Source organism: Chiroxiphia lanceolata, chromosome 18 (genome assembly GCF_009829145.1).
Source record: "Chiroxiphia lanceolata isolate bChiLan1 chromosome 18, bChiLan1.pri, whole genome shotgun sequence".
NCBI classification, from domain to species: Eukaryota; Metazoa; Chordata; class Aves; order Passeriformes; family Pipridae; genus Chiroxiphia; species Chiroxiphia lanceolata.
Window position 1 is genome coordinate 4,283,945 of NC_045654.1, and position 18,990 is coordinate 4,302,934.

The 18,990-nt window shown below is 53.5% G+C and overlaps 1 protein-coding gene across 5 annotated transcripts in view; it reads right to left on the minus strand.

Moving 5' to 3' along the window:
* The window catches only part of MSI1 (musashi RNA binding protein 1), a 74,623-nt gene that overhangs the window by 12,860 nt on the left and 42,773 nt on the right, over positions 1-18,990 (minus strand). For 3 of the 5 annotated variants that reach the window (XR_004360239.1, XM_032706301.1, XM_032706300.1), the window contains exons 1-6: positions 17,131-17,243; positions 16,843-16,883; positions 16,631-16,712; positions 16,433-16,517; positions 11,657-11,698; positions 9,894-9,986 (exon numbers count right to left, since the gene is read on the minus strand). Coding sequence is in view for 4 of the 5 variants with exons in the window: in XM_032706301.1 (XP_032562192.1) it covers positions 9,894-9,986; positions 11,657-11,698; positions 16,433-16,517; positions 16,631-16,712; positions 16,843-16,883; positions 17,131-17,189 (402 nt within the window). In the remaining variant the exon portion in view is untranslated. Of the gene's footprint in view, positions 1-9,893; positions 9,987-11,656; positions 11,699-16,432; positions 16,518-16,630; positions 16,713-16,842; positions 16,884-17,130; positions 17,326-18,990 lie in introns of those variants that run through there. The other 2 variants (XM_032706299.1, XM_032706302.1) reach the window with 2 other exon arrangements.

The following is an 18,990-nucleotide window of genomic DNA, read 5'->3' on the forward strand; positions in this document are numbered from 1 at the left end:
CCCTGAGCCACAACCAGCATGATTCCCCCACCAGCCCGGGGCAGGTGCTGCCGAGCTGAGCCCCTGGCAGCAAGCGACCCCGATTGTCTGCCTGCGGCTCCAGCCGGGGGGCAAGGAGCAGGGAAGGCATTGTTCCCAAATCCCGGCCTCAAAGGAGAGGAGAATTAAAGGGGGGGAGAGAAGCAAAGCTGGAGAGGGGAGAGGAATAAGGGGCCTCCCAGCGACAGGGGAAGCGGAGGCCTCAGACAACAGAGCCTGCCTGGGAAAGCTGGGAAGCACCCCCGCCCCCACCCCAGAGGAGCCTTTCCTCTAAGTGAGGTTTCCCACTGCTGGAGGCTGTAATTAGAGCAAATTTACTGCAAGGCCTGAGCAGGACTGCCTTCCCGGGGGGAGGGGCAGCCGGATCCCATCCCCCAGCCGGCCTGGGGTTTCTCTCCTCCCAGGGAGCACATCACCGCCTGGTGCCACTTTTCCCCCCATCTTCCCGCGGGTGCTGCCTTGCGGGGCTGCATCCAAACCACTCCACGGGTCAGGCCGACCAGGGTTAAAAAATACACTTCAATCCCCTCCGTGTAAGCCCCAGTGTAAACCTGTCCCACTGACCCATCCCTCCTCTCTAATACCACTGCCTTAATCCGATTATGAAACTGGACGTGCAAGTGCTCAGGGGAGGTGGCAGCAGTCTCTGGCCAGCAGCTGCCTTGGCCCTCCTCCTCCTCCTCCTCCTCCATGTGAGACAGCCGCTCCCCAGGCAGCAAGCCCTGCACGCCCCCAACTCCACAGGACTGCTCCCTTGCCTTATTCCGGGAAGCATTTGCATCCCTGCCTTCTCCAGAACAGCCACTGGTGAGGGCAGAGCTGCCCCTACCCTGGCACAGGCAGCCAGGAGCTTCGCCTGTGGAGAGCCCACAGCCCCTGTCAGGGAATGGAGAGGCTCCTCCTTCTCAGCCCCTCAGGACAACATGGGACACCTGGCTCCACCTCAGTTCCAGGGGGATGGAAGGAGCCCTTGCAAACGTTTCCAGTACCATCATAACCAGACAGAGATCGTATTTGATGCCCTTGGCCTTGTCTAACACATCCACTCCAGGTGACAACAGACAACCTGGCTCCTGCTCATCTCACACTCTTCCTGTCCTGGCTCAGCCTCCCTCAGCCAAGTTAACTAACACCTGAGAAATGTGCCAGGCATCCAAGCTGGAGATATGGGGGACATAAGACTTCAGACAGATCGGAAACAACTCCTCAGCAGCTTCCCAAGACACAGCTAGGGAGATGGGCACTGGGGGCAGCTCATCACGCTGCCAGTTCCCCATTGCCCCTTGCTCCTGCACCTGCACCATTTCCCTTCGTGGTGCAGAACTACTGTGCCATGCTGGGGGCAAACCTGATGTTTCAAAATAGTTCGAGAGGTTTTATTGTCTGGGTTTGTTCATTTTAAAATCTAAATCCATTCCTTCACCCAGTTCACCAAATGGCTGGGAAAAGAGCTGCCCCCCTCCCCAGTAAACACTGGGAGGAAGCTGTGTCAGTGGCACTCTGAGGCAGTGCCCCTCACCAAGACTTCAGCTCAGGTAGCTGGAGAACACAAACTCATCACAGTGAGAGATGGGCACAAGAAAAAAAACCCCAGTGGTGATGAGCAGAGTCCTGCTGCTGACTTACTCTGCCTGACCTGCCCTCCTCTTCTCAGAGCCTGTGAAGCAGGAGCAATTCCAAGTGGCAGAGCCCAGTGCACATGCACACAAATCCACGGCACAGACACATCCTGGGCAATGGCCAGGCACTGCCATGGTGCTCGAGCACTCAAGAGCTGGGAGATGTGCAACCACTTCCTTCAAACCACACACCACATGCAGAGAGAGCTGCAGCCTTCCTCTGTCTAATACCTAATATTCTACGACCTGAGCTTTTTTCCTAAGAAAATTTTTTTGAGATCAGGCGTCTAAGAGGCACCCCAAAAACATATTTAATACATGTGCTCTGAAAGCTGTTTCCTGCTATAAACTACACCTCAGACAGATACCTAGCTGTCTATACACACAGCATGTGAAATAATCTCACCCTGCTCAACACCAGGGCTACAACTGATGGGATTTTATTGCCATTAAAACCCACCACGAGCATCTTTATGTCTCCTTCCAGGGGTGGTCTCAGCACAAACCTCTTGCCATGGCGGGGAGGGGGAGGATATAACATCTCGTACCACGCACCCAGGGGACGGAAGCACCACATCCAGCACCCACCAGCACCACCAAAGCCCTGCCTAACACCGAGCCTACAACCACAACCAGCAGCTATTGTGGCCGTGAACCACCAACAACACCACCACCACCACCAACAACCATATACACACACACACACACACACACACACACACACACACCCCCTCCTCCCACTCTCCCCTTCCCGGCTGGGCCGCGCCGGGCCCCAACAAAGGGCGGCCGCCGGCGGGGCCGTCGCGATGGCAACGCGGCCGCCATGGCAGCTGGGGCCCGGATTAGCAGCTCACAAAGCCGCCCTGCAGCGCTTCGATGCCCCGTGGCCTGTGATGGGGGTGCGGGAGGGCACCCAACGGGGGCCTCCGGCCCCCGTTGGGTGCCCTCCCGCACCCCCATCACAGGCGCGTCGTCATTCCCGGGGGAGTCGGACACGAGTCACCAACCTGTCAGAACTCAGGTTGCTCCAAGCCCTACCCACCCTGGCCTTGGACACTTCTCCAGGGATGAGAAAGCCACGGCTTCTCTGGGCGAAACTGTGCCAGGGCCTCGCCACCCTCATAGCAAAGAACTTCCTGCTAATCTCCAATCTCCTCTCAGCCCGAAGCCATTCCCCCTTGTCCTGTCGCTGTGTGCTCTTGTAAATGATCACTCCTGGGAACCTGGTACTTTGAGGCTGAGGAGTCAGGACAGGAGAACATGTTGCTCCTTGCTCTCTCCTCTCTAGATCCTAAGTGTTCCCATGCCTCCCCAGGAGAAGCAGGAGGAAAGGTATCTATCTAATTTAAAGGCCTTAAGTGGTGGCAAATCTAACACATGCTTAGGCTTGTGGTCTGAGGGTTACCTAGAAGATAACCTTCATGCAAAACCTATTCAGCAGCCTGGACTCCCCTGCCCTCAGAAGCAGAGGATGATCTCTCCCTGAAGCTGAGACCCAAAATGAGCTTCCCACTGGATTCTCCAAGATTGACTAAAAATTACCCCCGGGAACCTGGTACCTTGAGCTTGAGGAATCAAGACAGGATAACGTGGTGCTCCCTGCTCTCTCCTCTCTAGATCCTAAGTGTTCCCATGCCTCCCCAGGACAAGTAGGAGGAAAGAGGAGTGATTTTTCTCCTGCCAGGTCCTAGAAAACTGTGGGGCCACTTGGAAGATGAGTGAACAGAGTTACAAAGCCCTTTCTTCGGAGGGTGAGTCCTCCAAAGAAATGCTTTAAAAGGGCATCCTTAGCAATTCCTTTTCACACTGTCCCAATCCAATTCCAGAAGTAATACTGAACCCAAATGACTTGGAAAGTCTGTCTGAAAAAAATATTTTCTAAGATGAGGATAACACGACTGAAACTTCAGCACCTCTCACTTAAAGATGCCATAATGGTAAATGATCCGTCCAGCCTTGGCCAAAAGGCCTGGGGTTTTTTTAAAGGTTTAATCCCATTCTAACATCTTTCAATCTTCCTGTTTCAGTCCCAGGTGTCTGCAAAGAGGAAGCAAATGGCAGTCTCATGCAGATGTAATAAAATAATAATTTCCAACACAAGTTCTATGAGAAATGTTGGATGCACTTTCAAAAGGGTAGATTTTGAAAGTTGAAAATATTCAAGCAAAGGGTTTGGAGAGATGGGTACCTTCCACCTGAACAGCAAACAAAAATGGCTGGGCTGGTCCTAGAAGGAACCACGACAACATATTTGTAGAAAAGTCAGGCAGAAGAATAATAACTGCTGACACAGCTTCAATATGGAAAATAAAAACCAAACTACCTAGAAATATAAAATAAACTATCTAGAAACCACTTGTCCATCCTGTCAAGAGGGGGCATTAGCAACTCTGCAAGGTTCTCTCAGCTGCCAGGCCGATTCCAGGAAGAAGGATGCACGGATCCAGGGAGCAGGTCTGCTGCACCCACATGGCACCACAAGGACCCTCCTCACCCCACTCTGCAGACCCGCTCTCAAAACTCTGGGAATGAGACTCGTCCAAGGGAACAGAGCCTGCTCCGTATGCCACAGGTGAGCAGCACAGCCTGTCCAGGTGTTCCTGCCCACTCCCACAGGGGCACCTGGCAAATATCAGATGAACCCCAGAAGACCCGAATGACCATTGCTGCTACAGTGTTTTTGGCTGTGTGCCTACCAGATGCGGAGCACAGAGAACCCTTTGTTCCAGAGGCATTGTTACCACAGGCCAAACTGCCTCCTGCCGCAAGAGGGGTGATCAGATTCCCCTTCTCCTCCCCTCCCCATCTGTTCACTGCAACCATGTTACGCGTGAGAATTTGCATAAATTGCCCTCTGATCTGTGGAAGAAAATCCAAAATCCAGTTTGGAAATCCACAGCAGGTTGACAAGTAGCTTTGATCCCTGAAATTTCCAGAGAGCGGCAGATTAAGGATTAATTAATTAACATTCTCCCGATCCAAAGTGAGGGAAATCATGTCCACCATAAGCACAGAAACAAGTCTTCCATTACAGACATTCCCCATCAGTATCTGAAGGTTCTCCCATTAGTCAGCCGGGAAACTCATTTCACATACCCAAGTCAACCACACCATTCCTCTGGCATGTGCACATGAATATGTATTTGTGACAGACACACAAACCCTCATCAGATTCAGACCCTTGGATACTGTGGTTTTCTCTTGTCGGGACAGTACCAGAGTGATTTCTCAGAACCTCTCAGGCAAAGGGTCCAGAATTTGGATGCAGTATTAGATGGCAGCCTAAAGGTCATAACCCTCCTCAGACCTCAGCAGATCTTTTTTCTCCTTTGCTTCCAGGGTATTTTTAGAGAGCAGATCTCTCTCTGAGCACGAGCTGCCACACAGAGAGGCTGAGCCCTCACGACCGACTCATCCACATACGCAGATCACCTGCAGGCCCAAGGAGATGCAGATTGGGTTGAAGCGCTTTCCAAGCACCCTTGGTGCCACAACTGATTAGTGAGTCATGCAAAGACGTCATTGTGAATGTTATTTCCTGCACTGCTGCTTCACGAAATGCAAAAGCACACAACAAAACCGTGAGTTCAAACACCTGATTTGGGTCCAGGCCCCCGTTTCTTCCAGGACCTCCGAACTTCTAGTTTCTGGAAGGATCAACTTCTCTTCTAATGACAAACAAAAGACTGGCTTCACCAAGTTAGAGTAGGGCTCTGCCTTGCCCAACACCTCCCAAGATATCAACCAGCTACAGAAGACTTTGGAAGAACATAAAGACAAAGCAAAGATATTACCATGGACCCCCAGAATACTCCATCATCTTCCAAGCTATTTGTGATCCGGGCATTTCCTGAAATCAAAGAGGTGTCTGTGTATTTAAAAACCTTCCAGGAATCTGCCCAATCATTTTGGAGCCTATGCAAATTTTAGCAAAAACATCCTGCAGCAAAGATTTCACAGTATAGATAAGTTCCATGACAAAAGACCTTATTTGTTCCTAGCCTCCTCCTATATCTTGCAATTTATATGACTTTCTCTACCACAAAACTTCATCACATCAACTCTTGAAATAGAAAGATGATCTGCATTCTTTCAGTTTTGATTTGACACAAATAACCTTGTTTACAAGATCAGAGACACAACTGCCCAAAGAAATTACTCCGACGGACAACCCCTTTTCCTCCCCAAAAATAATACAGAACATGTTCCCACAGGTGGAAGCAGAAAAGGAGGAAGCTGTGACTTGAACTCCTCTGGCATTCTCATACATGTTGAACTAGACAGAGGACTAGCTGTGCCTGAGGTGGTAGTGCAAGGTACCTTCCTCCTCTCTTTCTGTTTCAGGTTTCAGTGAGGGTGGTAGCCTGAACCTAGAGAGGCTGTTGAAATACTTCCTTGTGCTGTCTAGAGATCTCCAACACCATCCAACTTAAGCCAAGACACTTAGCTACACATGCTGCGAATGGAAGTCTTTCCAGGACTTCTGTCCTACAGTTGAAAAAATAATCTCCTTTAGAAAGCATGTGCGTGGCCTGAGCTTGCATCTCAGAGAGATTTGAGTTTTGGAACCAGAGAAGTGTTTCCTAGAGATCCTACCACGTACAAAGCCCCAGCAGCTGCACCTGACAAACCACAGCCAGCTTGAGATCCCTTCTCAGTCTTTCTCACTGTACTAAAAAAAAAAAACAAACCACCTTTGTATTTTCTCCTTCAGGAAAACAGCAGCCCATATTTTTTAGTCACAGTTTTGGAAGAGAAAAAAAAAAGAAGCGATCCCTCTTTGAAGCAGAGAAGCTCACACTGTATTTGGGATCCTCTTTGAAGCTTCACCTTTTGTGCCTGTTAAAACCAAGTATTTTGATATGAAGAATTGGGGTGCCAGCCTCTCCCTTTCTTCCTTTATCCCTAAGTAATACTCATGGATTTCCTCTTCACACATTTCCATCTTTCTTTCGCCACTTCCATTTTACAAAGCTGAGAGAAGGTTTTAGAGACAGCAAGGAAAGAAAACAAAACAAAACAAAAATAGGAGAGCGAGGGGAAATGCCAAAATAGAAAAGTCAGACTTGGGAATTTTGTTTTATGAACCAGAAAACCATTTCCTCTGCAGCCCAACTAAACCCCCATTTTTTTTCCTGCTAATGGACATATGAGGTGTGTTGCTTCTGACCCAAGATGCACCAACATGAGCTACCTTGGTAGACTTGAGAGCTGCAGTTCACGGATTTGGACTGGAGAGAACATTATGATAATCTAATTTGACCTCATCTGTTCTGCAGGCCATAGCACTTCCTCCTATAATTCCTTCAGCATGTGCATGCTTTCTGTCTGGGCTAAAACGTATTTTTCAAAGGTATCTATCTAATTTAAAGGCCTTAAGTGGTGGCAAATCTAACACACACTTAGGCTTGTGGCCTGAGGGTTACCTAGAAGATAACCTTCGTGCAAAACCTATTCAGCAGCCTGGACTCCCCTGCCCTCAGAAGCAGAGGATGATCTCTCCCTGAAGCTGAGACCCAAAATGAGCTTCCCACTGGATTCTCCAAGATTGACTAAAAATTACCCCCGGGAACCTGGTACCTTGAGCTTGAGGAATCAAGACAGGATAACGTGGTGCTCCCTGCTCTCTCCTCTCTAGATCCTAAGTGTTCCCATGCCTCCCCAGGACAAGCAGGAGGAAAGAGGAGTGATTTTTCTCCTGCCAGATCCTAGAAAACTGTGGGGTCACTTGGAAGATGAGTGAACAGAGTTACAGAGCCCTTTCTTCGGAGGGTAAGTCCTCCAAGGAAATGTTTTAAAAGATTCTTTTTCACACAGTCCCAATCCAACTCCAGAAGTAATACTGGACCTGAATGACTTGGAAAGTCTGTCTGAAAAAATATTTTCTAAGATGAGGATAACACGACTGAAACTTCAGTACCTTTCACTTAAAGATGCCATAAATTGAGATGAAAACCACAGAGTCAGGTGCCCAGAGCACCTCTAAAGAAGGGAACCTGGGAGACCTCTGAAACCTGGAAGGTCTGAAACAGCCACCAACAGAGCCTGTGTATCAAAATCACATTCTCCATGAGTCACATCTGAAGCTGAACACAACAGGCCTTTCTTAGCCCTAGAAACCATCAGAGCACATTCAGAGCTCAGAATCCCAGAGCTGAAGGCCACAGAGGCTTTCCTCTAAAACGCACTTTCCCACTGATCCTGCCCCTCAGGCATACCAAGCTCTCTACTGGAGAGAATCTCAGGAAACAGTTCTCCTGGCCTTGGGTGAATTATTTGAGGCTTATTCTGGAAGATGGTTCCAGGCCAGGACTGATGCTTTACACAGGAGCTCTGAGGAGTCTCTCAGCAGAAGTGAACAGATGAGTCAGAAAACTGCCCCAAAAACTGCAAGTCAATCTGTCCAGCCCTGACCTCTCCCCACGGAAACTCCCCTGAGCCAGGAGTCCAGCTGCACATTGGGAGCACAGGATGTTGTCTGGGATGCTGGTATGAATTGCACCGAGCTATGCAGAGCTCTCCCTTCTGCCCAGTCCAGAAAACAATCTGACACAACCCGTTCTTGCCAGTCTCTGACGTCAGGACACCTCTCAGCACATGACCATTAAACAAGAGGAACGTAACAGCACAACACCCCAAAAGAACTGGGAAGGACTGCTCAGAGCAGAGCAGCTCTAACTGCCTGTGAAGCGAGTGCCACATGACATGCTTCTGTTTCACATTAACAGGGACACAGTGAGGTTAAAAAGGGACTGTGCCCTTTTTTTGTTGGATTTGTTGTCCTATCAAATACATCCATAAGCAGGGCAGGAGAACTTGCAAGTCAAACAACCTTCAGGTATATAGACACCACACCACCTTTAGTAGTGGCACCTTCAATGACACCATGTAAAACCTCTTGGGGATGCAATAGAGTTTGTTTATTTCTAATGGAAAATTAAAGCACACAGAGCTAACAACTGGCAAACAGGGGACATCTGACCACTTTCTCTCAGGACCGAACAGAAATACAGAGTGCCACTCTGCACACCGGGACATGCAGATTTGACTTCAGAAGCTGAACAAAGGTTCTGAGCAAATACTTCTCCCAAACTTTCTGCCCAAAAGTTTCAACAATATGGCAGAATTGGTTACAAAACTCCCCTTCCTTTCACCAATTCATAGGCCTTAACATAACATCACCCTTTCGCAGGATCTTTCAAAAGAAAATTAAATTAATACCAAAGCCTTTATGCCCACACACTGCAGTTCCTGTGGTACTTCCCTCCATATCCATGATGGAGACAGCAGCGTTCTAGCCATGTTACTGCCCACCAAACTGTGTTTGCCCCCCAGCTGGGCAGGAAGGTCCCAACAGGTACAGAATCCAACACTGCCTGCCCCAAAGAGCAAATCCCTGCACAACACCACCAAACAACAGTGAAACAGTCACAGTGTCCTGCCACAGAGGTGACTGCATTGGGCACTTGGGTACGATCATCCCCTTCAGTTCCTAATCCCATTAAAAATATTGGAATCCTTCAGTCTAATACTGTTGAGATCACTCCTGAGGATGCTGACAACCTCCTGATGCAGCTGAAAGGCCAAGACTAAGCCCCCTTCCTCTGATTCGGTCCAAGGCTCACAGTTTGCACACCTGGATGTCATGGACCACAGCACAAGTGACTTCCAGCCACAGAAGCCCACCCTCCCCTGAGCCACCACCTGCCACAGAAGAGCCAGATCAACATAAGGGACAGTCAGAGTGCCAAGCTTTCTTTAAATATCCAAAACTTATACCACCACCTGCCCAAGACTCAGCAGAAGTAGTTTCAGGACCAAAAGGCTTATTTTTAATAAAGGATTATTGAAATACCAATCACAAGAAACTGGTCAAAATCAAAGGTTTGATGCTGCAGCCACTCTGTTAGGAGTGTTACAAACTTTCCTCCAGTGTTTCAACAATCTGCAAATCTGTGAGCCACAAGAGGCTTCTGGATAGGGAAAACTGGAAAACCATTCCCCTCAGCCGAGGTACCAGCAACTCTGGGAACAAGCAGAAACTCTGTTTCAAATCACCACAGGGCAGTAGCCCCTACAAGGACATTACAGCCAGCCACGTCTGTAACTGACCTTCAATCTACTTAACCCTTGCAAAAGACTCACAAGCTCCTAATCCCGCCCCCACAGAAGTTCAGAAAACTCCTTTTGCCCCAGAAAGAACAGCTTTGATCCAACACCACTCAAGAGACTTACCTTCCCGAACTGCTCGAAATATTGTTTCACATCCTCCACAGTAGTGTTCACAGACAGACCACCCACAAATATCTTCTTCGTTCGGGTCACCATCTGGAAAAGGGAAGGACAGGAATTCACCAAATAAACCCAGAGCGAGCAGAGAACGAGACTCCAAAGGCCACTAACTCCCCTCTGCTGCTGCCGGGAAGCACCGGTCCTTTTGCTGCAGCTGAGCTTCCCCCTTCTCAACGCCCTCTGGCCAAACACAACTGGCAAATCTGTCCCACACCAGACTGATGCTCTCCCCCTCACACCACCCCATCCTGTGTGCCAGCACCCAGCCACCACCTCCTCATCAGGCAGCACGTTACCAGCCTCTCCCCTCACTAACCCGCCACCGCTCCCTTGGCACTGTGACAGCACCCAAATGCTTGGGGCACAGCTGTCCCCTCCCCAGCCTTGCCACTTTGCACAGCCACCTTGCTCCAAGTGACCCCAGAGGTGCCTGCTCTGCCCCCAGACAGGAGGCCTGCCAGCACAGGTAGGCTCTCCAGCCTCTACCTTTCCAGCCCATGGACTGCACAGCATCCAGTCCTGAATGGAACAAGCCTCATTTCACACCCATTCCCCAGACACTTAAGTGGAGCCCAGTCAACTCCCAGTTAAATGTCTTTTGCCTCTGCAAGAAGGCAAAGGGAAGATTCCTCTGTCACTTGTCACTGATGCAGCTCGGACAAGGAAGAAAACTAACTACCCTGAGAGGGGCCATGGCTGCCAGGCTGAGGCACACCGACATCCTTTGAACTGGCTCTCCAGCTGCATCCTCCCCTTAGCTGCTTGGCTACACCCCTGCTCTCAGAGGAACACATGGTCCTAATTACCCCAAGGAGCATAGGGCTAATCCGCAGCAATTCCCTGGCTTGGAGAGCAGCCCGTTCTAACACTAAAGCACCTTCTGTCACCAAACTGCTTAATGGAATTAACCCAATTCCTACCATGTGCTTCCTGGCTCCAGTTACTCGGGATACCTGCTCACCAATTGTTCTCAGTGCCTGAACCCCTTACTCCCCTCCCAGTGCCAGTCTCCTCTTCCCTCCCTGCTTCTTGACACAGCTTCTCCCCAGCTCTTTCACCCATGACAGCACCTGGAATAGTGACCCTAAACTTCAAAACTCACATCCAAGAGCCAAGTTAAAGGAAGATCCAAAGTCTGAAGGCAGCTTCCAGCCTGCTGCTGGCTCCTCAGTTACAAGTTTCTAGCTGCACACCTGGAAAAAGTTCCTGCCACTGCACATTTCAATGCCAGAGCCTCCTATACATAAGGTCCAACACCAAACTCCTTCTGCCTTTTCCAGTGCTGAAGCACACAAGGCCATTTCACAAAGTGAAATCCTTCTCCCCTTCCCTGCCATACACCTATTCATACACACAGGTGCACACACACGGCATTCTTCCAACCTGTATCCCAGCACAGCACGGAGCTGTTCTGTATCTCCTAAGGCCTGGAAACATGCAAACACTTTCTGAAACCTTGGAAGGACTAAGTTCACCCTGGGCAGCATATAATCCACCAGCTTTAACTAGTGCATCCTAAAGTACAACTGAGGGGCCTCCTGGTTCCTCCAGTGCCACGCAAACCCCCAGGACTGTGCTCCAGGTGAGTCCTGAGCAAACCCCAGCGAGTGACTCTGTTGTGTGCACTGACAGCCTTGCACAGAGGGACAAGATAGGCCACCACAAATCTCACCCTTTGTGGTGCAAGGGCTGCCTGCAGTGCTTACCTTGGGCTGTGCTCGGCGGGGGAACGCTACCTTCGGGTCAATCTGAAAGAGATGTGGGGAAGAACAGGTGAACATGCTTTTCCTGCCTATTTACAGGCACAGGGTTTCCTCCATGTGCACAGCTGACTCTGCCCACGTGGTACCTTGCTAAAAACCCAAGGAATCTACCTGAGGTGCATAAAATTGAGTTGGCTGCAGACATCTTTCCCTCTTGGTAAGGTGTAGGCCAGGGAGACTACAAGTCCCAGCATGCAGTGGTCCATCTCTGGCTGAGCGCTGGCCAGACGCACTGAGAGCCCATCACATGCTGGGATTAACAGGCTGGGCTGCACCCTCCCGCTCGGCCTGCCCCTGGGTGCCCTGCATCACCAGCCTCATGGTAAAAGTGCTTTCTTTTGCCTTCTCTTACCCTTCACCCTGCCTACAAGTACAGAGTTCATCTGGGTAGTAACAGGACAGAGAAGAAGCAGTGCACAAATAGCCCAACATTTCATCCCTTCAAACACAGGGCGAAGCCGTACAGGAGCAGACAGGATGGCACGAATTAACCCGAGGAGCCCGGGCTGCGGAGGCCGCGGCCGCAGGGAACGTGCTGCCCCTCTCCCCAGGCTGCGCCGCACACAAAGCCGCGATGCCTCCCTCCCTCCCTCCGCGGGCTGAGCCTCCATTGTGCCTGTTCAGCTTTCCTGTAAACCTGCTGCCGGCCGGAGCTGCCGGCCCCGCGCCGCCATCCAGGTGCCACGCGTTCTGCTGGGCTCAGCACGGATGAGCCCATGCCTGCACTGGCCTCACACCTCCACCAGCACCACCACGAAAGCTGGGACAACACTAATGCAGCTGCAAGCCAAACACCCACAAAGCCTCCTCTCCTCCTCAGCCACCACCTCTTTCTTTATAGCCTATTTTTACAGCAACTCCTGAAAAGTTACATCACATCGGGGATGATCCAGACCTACAAATCAGCTTACAAAGACCTGTACTAAAGGCAGGTCTGGCTCATCCCTGCACTTGGACAGGCTGCAGCTGGGAGGGCAGCCTGGAGCATTGTCCCATCAGCCCAGCAGCTCCAACAGCCCAAAAGGAAGCTGTGTTTCTCCAGCTCCTCTCACTGCTTTGTTCAGCTTTCCAGCCTGGCTGCCCTCCCGTCCCGCATCCTTTCACTTGTCACACAGCCCCGGAGCTTGGCCCCCCTGTGCCCTTCCACCAGCTTCTCTCCCTGCCTTCCCCACCTCCATCCTGACTCACAGCTTACAACATAAATAAACTCAGCACGTAGGTAAACAGAGGCAAAAGTGAAGAGCACAAATAAACTCAAAAATAAACCTCCCTCCCCAAGCTCCAAGCGCCAGCAGATTAGCAAACCCTCTGGTGCCTCCCTGGGGCATCGGAACCGTCCAGTCCCTGCCCTCCCCTCCCCGCACACAACACACACCCCCACTGCTTCCTGGCTAGTGCAGACACCCACAGCGAATTCTGAGGACAGGGGACGGCAGGAGACCAGGAGGTTGATGGCAGATAATAAGCAAAAACAATAATCTACTGTCTTTTACTTCTCAGCCAGTGTCATTCAGCTCCTGCCAATAAGATGCTTTCATACTCAGCAATGCTAAGCTCAGCCTCATTTTCTCATTACCCTGAGTGTGATCAACTGGGCAGAGATAACGTGTCCTCCTGGCTGGAGGGAGCAGGCAGTCATTTCACAAATTCTTCTGCACAACCAGCTATTGTTGCAGGTAGAGGGAGGCCGGGGTGCCCGACTGCGGGCGCAGCCCTGGGAACATGCGGAGGGGAGCGGGTTCAGTGCTGGATTCAAGTTACTCAAACTGGACTGCTCCTTGGTGGCTCGAGTCCTTCCTAATTAAAGCAAAAGCACTGGTACCTTATTCCCTCATTTCTAGTGTTAAAACAAATAGCTCTGGAGGAGTTGTGTTTCAGTGTCACCCACTGACGTAATGGATCCTTTTTACAAACCTAGATAGAAATCTGCTAAGAGTAAGAGAGCATTCAGAACTGCTCAGATTGTATCCAAAAAAACAAAACCGCAGATCAGGCTGCACTGAGTGGAAGTCACCTGAGCTCAAGCCACTTCCCCTTCACCCCACAAGGCTTTGGGGATGAGGAATACCACTGATGTCGCAGGTGTACCAGCAGGCCAGCCAGGTCCTCAGTACAGCTCTTCAGGCCACGTATAGCACCATTTCATAGCTCAGGTCACATAACTCCTGTGTTAACCCAGCTGGTATCAGTGTCCAAAAGCATGGGGAGGGCTGGGAAGGACCCAGAAGACCTCGGGACTGGGTTTGTTCGTTCATCACACCTCCACCACTACCTCTGCCCCGCTGGTCTGCGCTGTCTGGGAGCTGCAGATTGTTCCCTCCACCACAAAAGACAAACCCAGCAAAAACTCAGCAAGGGCAACAAAGAAACGACAGGGAGACCCAGCACTGCCAAGTGCTCTTCCCAGAGCTTGTAAAGAAGCAGCTCAAGGCAGCAGCGAGCTGCAGCTTTACAAAGTCACGCAAATCTTTCACCTTGAGACTGTAAAGCCAATTCTCATACCAAGTATTTTCAAAAATAACCCTGTAGCCTGCTCCTATCTAGCTTACAGACAAAGAGGAGTCTGAAAAGGACAAGGTTTTCCCAAAGAATCAGGCACACAACCCTTTCCAGGGCAGGAAGAATCACAAAACAATGAAGCAACAAGTTGAGCAGACACTGTCTATCAAATGCTGCTTGCCAGAAGACACCAAGCCTCAAGAGAAGGCTGTCCTGTAAGGACAGCCTTTTCCTGAAAAGTTTCATAAAACTCTAAATTAAGATTCAGATGAGTTTCTGTCATTTAACCCACGACTCACGGCAGTGTCTTTCAGCTCAGCAGGGAAAAGGCATATGGAGGCTTCATGCACTACCACAAGACCAACCTCTTGTGAGCCAAAACTCCCCAAAACATCTGACACAGCTGAAAACAGCGCTAAACAAAATTAAGAAGGAAGGGGGAAGAGGATCAAAGTTCCTAACAAAGGAAGGCCTTGCTAAAATTGCCCCCACTCTCCATGCCGTGCCGGCGGGGCGAGCGGAGCAGATGCAGCAGGGAATTTCAATGGCTGGCTGGTCCCCACGCGCCCTGCGCCATGAGGCCCTTCTGTTCTCCTGCAGAGCCCACCGTCCGCCCCTGCCCTGCCCTGCTCATCTCTCCACACCCTCGTGGGCCACACCGTGGGCTGCAGAGTGGCTTCACACAGGCAGCAGTGGTGGTTCAGGAAGAAAAATGGAGACAGCGTGTTTCACCTCACTCCTAGCCCCAAAACACACTCAGGGTGAGTGCTACAACAGACATCCATCACTGGCCTTTCCAAGATGGGTCTGTGCCCACAGACTCATGACAGGACTAGCTGAGCAGACACTGTGTTTACACAGGCTAGTAAAAAAAAAAAAAAAAAAAAGAAAAAAAGAAAGCCCTGGACCCTCCTCAAAAGACTTTACTGTAACCTTCCCATAAAGCAAAACTCACTTTATATCACTACTGAAAGGAAGAGGGCTGGGAGTCCTGGGGACCCAGCTTCAGCCAGGAAGGTTGGGGTAGGTTTAACCGGGAGCTCCCGTGGGGAGGAAGGACCTGTGCACATCAAAGGGAGCGATCCAGGCAGTTAAACAGGAACAGACATAAATCTCACTGCAACTCACACTGTAAACCCTAAGAAAGAGGGTCTCGCTCTCCCGCCCTCTCCCTCTGCCAAGATAAAGGCTAGAACGCCTGAGCCACGCGCTGCAGGAAATAAAGTTGTGCATTTGGACTCCTCTGCAGCCCATGCCCGGAGCCAGAGCATCTCCCCTCACCGTGCCAGCCCATCGAAGCCCCCACCGCTCCCCCATCCCTACCCTCACCTTCACCCCAGGGCAGCAATAAGGAAAAGGAATTCAGGGGAGGGCAAGTCACTAAAACTAAAGAGAAAGGACCTCCCACTCAGACACCTCACCCCCACCCCTCCAAACAGCTTGCACATCTCCCAAGCACCACAGATTCACAAGGCAGGACCCACCACGATACTCCACTAGCCCAGGGAGCCACCAAAACCCTTCTGCTGGCCCAGCCGGGCTTCTCATCAGACCCCACTTGCAGAGCGAGGGTTGGAGCCGCAGGCGCTCCAAGAGGCCGGTGGTGGCCCACATGGGCGGGCACTGGCCACACTCGGAGACAATAAAGTCCTGAATCTCCATGACCGTTACAAAAACTTCGCCTGGGGAAACCGCAGGAGAGTCTCTGGGGTGCACAGCACGAGGGCCCTCTGCCAAGGGGGGGTGCACACGCCACGATGGCCGGGGAAGCAGGGCCTGGGCGCTGGGGAACAGCACCCCTGGGGAGGGAGCAGTGCTCGGCAGCACACGGAGCAAAAGGGCGGCTTCCCTCTCCCCAAACGCAGCCGCATCCGTTCCCCGGGGCAAATCCTCGCCCCAAACGCGTTCAGGTGTCCCAGTTCCGAGAGGGCCACGGTCACTCCACAGAGGGGCCTTACAACCGATGGGCAGGAGGAAAACCATCACCAGGATCCACAGATCTACACCAGGAATCAGCCCCGGGTCAACGGCGAGCCCGGTGCTCGGGCGGCAGCTCAGCTACCCGCCGGCAAGTGGGATAGAGAAGGGAACGATCGATCCGGATCAGGAATCAATAGTTTACAACCTCTAACTGGAAATCAAACACCGCAATCGACGGCTGCTCCGAGCGCAGCCGCTCCGCCGGCAAATGCACCCCTGAGATGAGAGAAGTCATCTCACCGTCTTGGAGTCCAGTTCATGTCTGGATTGGGCCAGGACCTTGTCGACGCCAGCCTGGTCCATGAACGTGACGAACCCGAAGCCCCTGAGGCCCGCAGCCCAGGCAGGAGAGGGGATGCGGAGAGAAGAGAGAAAGTTGGTTAAAGTGGCGGCCGGGCCGCGGCGGGGGCGAAGGGAGGCGAGGGCCCGGCCTCTCACCTGGATCTCTTTGTCAGCGGGTCCCGCATCACCAGGCACTCCTTCACCTCGCCGAACTGGCTGAAGTACTCCCGCAAGCCCTCTGCAAGCACAGCGCCCACCGTGGGTGTCCCGGCCCGTCCCAGCCCCGCCGCACCCCCCCGGGCTCGGCCCCGGCCCCGGCCCCGCCACCCCCGGCGCCGGCGGCAGGTGCGGGGCCCCGCGGCGCTCACCTTGCGTGGTCTGCCAGCTCAGTCCCCCGATGAACATTTTGCTGCGGGAGGAAGGGGAGAGCCGTGAGCGGGGCCGCGCCGGGGGGCCGCGGTGCCCCGCGGGGGTGGCGGCGGCGGGGCCGCGCGGGGAGGGGAGGGCGCGGATCGGCCATGTTGGCAGCGGCACCGCCGCCGCCGCCGCCGCCGCGCCTGCCCGGGCCGGGCGGCCGGGGCCGGGGGAGGGGGCGGCCGCGGCCGGGGCCGGGGGGGGGCGGTGAGGGCGGCCGGCGGCAGCCGCCGCGGCGGTACCAGGGGTCGTGCGGGGAGTCCGGGGAGGCGAGGCCGGGCTGGCTGCCGTCTGTCTCCATTCGGACCTCTTCTCCCTGCGAGGAGCGGCGCCGCACTCCCGGGGCAGATGAGCGCTGGAAAAGGGGCCGGACGGACAGGCCATGCTGCCCCCTCCCCCGACCCCTCTCCGCCGGGCGGGGAGGGAGCGAGGGAGGAGGGCCCGGCGGGCACAACCTGCCCGGCTCCTCCCACCCCCGCCGGCCCGCCGGCCGCCCTGCGCATAAAACCCGCCGGCGGCGCCGGGACCGAGCGCTGGGAGCCGCGCCCGCACCGCGCCGGCGGAGCGCGCTCGGTGCCGAGTGCGGCGGCGGGAGCAGCCCGAGAGCCCGCGGCCGCTTTGTCCCCGGCCGCGCCGCCCGCACCTGCCCCGGGGCGGCGGACAAAGGGCGGCGGAGCCAGGCCCGGCCCGCCGCGCTCGGGCTCGCCGCGGCGGACCCCGGACACCCCGGCCCGGTTCCCCCCGGTGTCTCAGCGCTGCCGACCGGGCGCTGGCACCGGGCGGGTTAAAGCCGGAGCGGGGGCGGCTCGGAACCGGCTCCTGCCGAGGGCGCTTCCAGGTCGGGACCGGGGCTGCCCTCTCCCCGGGACCCTGGCCGGGCAGGAGGGAGCAGAGGCGCCTTCCCGGAGCCCTGGTGCCTTCGTGCCCCCTGGCAGCCCACAGCGACCCTGCGGGGGTCAGGGGCTGCCCGGCCCCGCACGGCAGTGCCCAGGCTGCAGGACCCCGGGCAGAGCTGCTGCCGGGCACCGCGGAGCCCCGCAGCACCAGGTACGAACAGCCCGGCCGCTCTCCTCTGCCCGCGGCTCACCAGGAGGGGGGTCGGGCTGGCCTCCAAGGCACCGCGCAGTTTTCTTGCTCGTTTAGGCTGACAGACTCGTGCCGAGCTCTACTGCCACACAAGTTCATCCACATGCTGCTTCTGGAGCAGGTCTGTGTGCGCTGCCTCTGTTCTTGGGCAACCTGGCCTGCGTGGCTGGAGGAGCTCAGCGAGGAACAAATGAAATACCTGAAAAGCTAAAGTCAGAGAAGAGTTGTAACCTCTCCTGACTGCACCATGCATTGCTCTGGGAGAAAGTATTTGTTTGCATCTGTGGCATATTGGAACAGAGCAGTGCCCAAAACCTCCAGTGACAGTGCTGTGAGCCCCTCTCATGGCAAGGGGTTATCACAAGGTTCCAGGCATGTGCCACTGTGCTGCCAAATACTCCCTGCAGGCATCTCTGCCTCCTTCCAGCACGAGTCCCTGTACCCTCTTACTGCCTAGAGTGGGGTATTGACAGCTTAGGTCAGTGCCATCCTCATTTGACCTTCTCTCATGACTGTTCTTCCACATGCCAATACACCTCCTTTCCCTACTGGAGGGGAACCAGGACACCTTTCTTTTAACAATACTTTGCAATAGTATCTTTCATTACATGGGCTCATCCTGAAGCTGCAACTCTTGAGTTAAATTCATCCTCTCCCCACTAGCTCTGCCAAACCACCATTCACCCACTCCATTTCCTGAGCTGGGTCAGTGACACCATCCTGTCTCCTGGCCCTGTGCTTGGGCACAGCAACACATTCAACACCAGAGACTTGGTAGCCGCCCCTGGGAACTGAGCTATACAGCATCCCAGCTCCTGCTGCCACTGGTCCAGGCTGAGCTGGTTCTCCAAAATAACCCACTCATCATTCCACAGGGCTGAAGTCACCACTTTGGGTGGAGGTGCCCTGAGGGGCAGCCGGGCTGGTGCAGCAGGAAAACATAAATAACAACGTGCAGAGGTGGTACTGCAGCTGGCAGTGACGGAAGGGCTGCACGGCCAGTGGAAGCAGCGGTG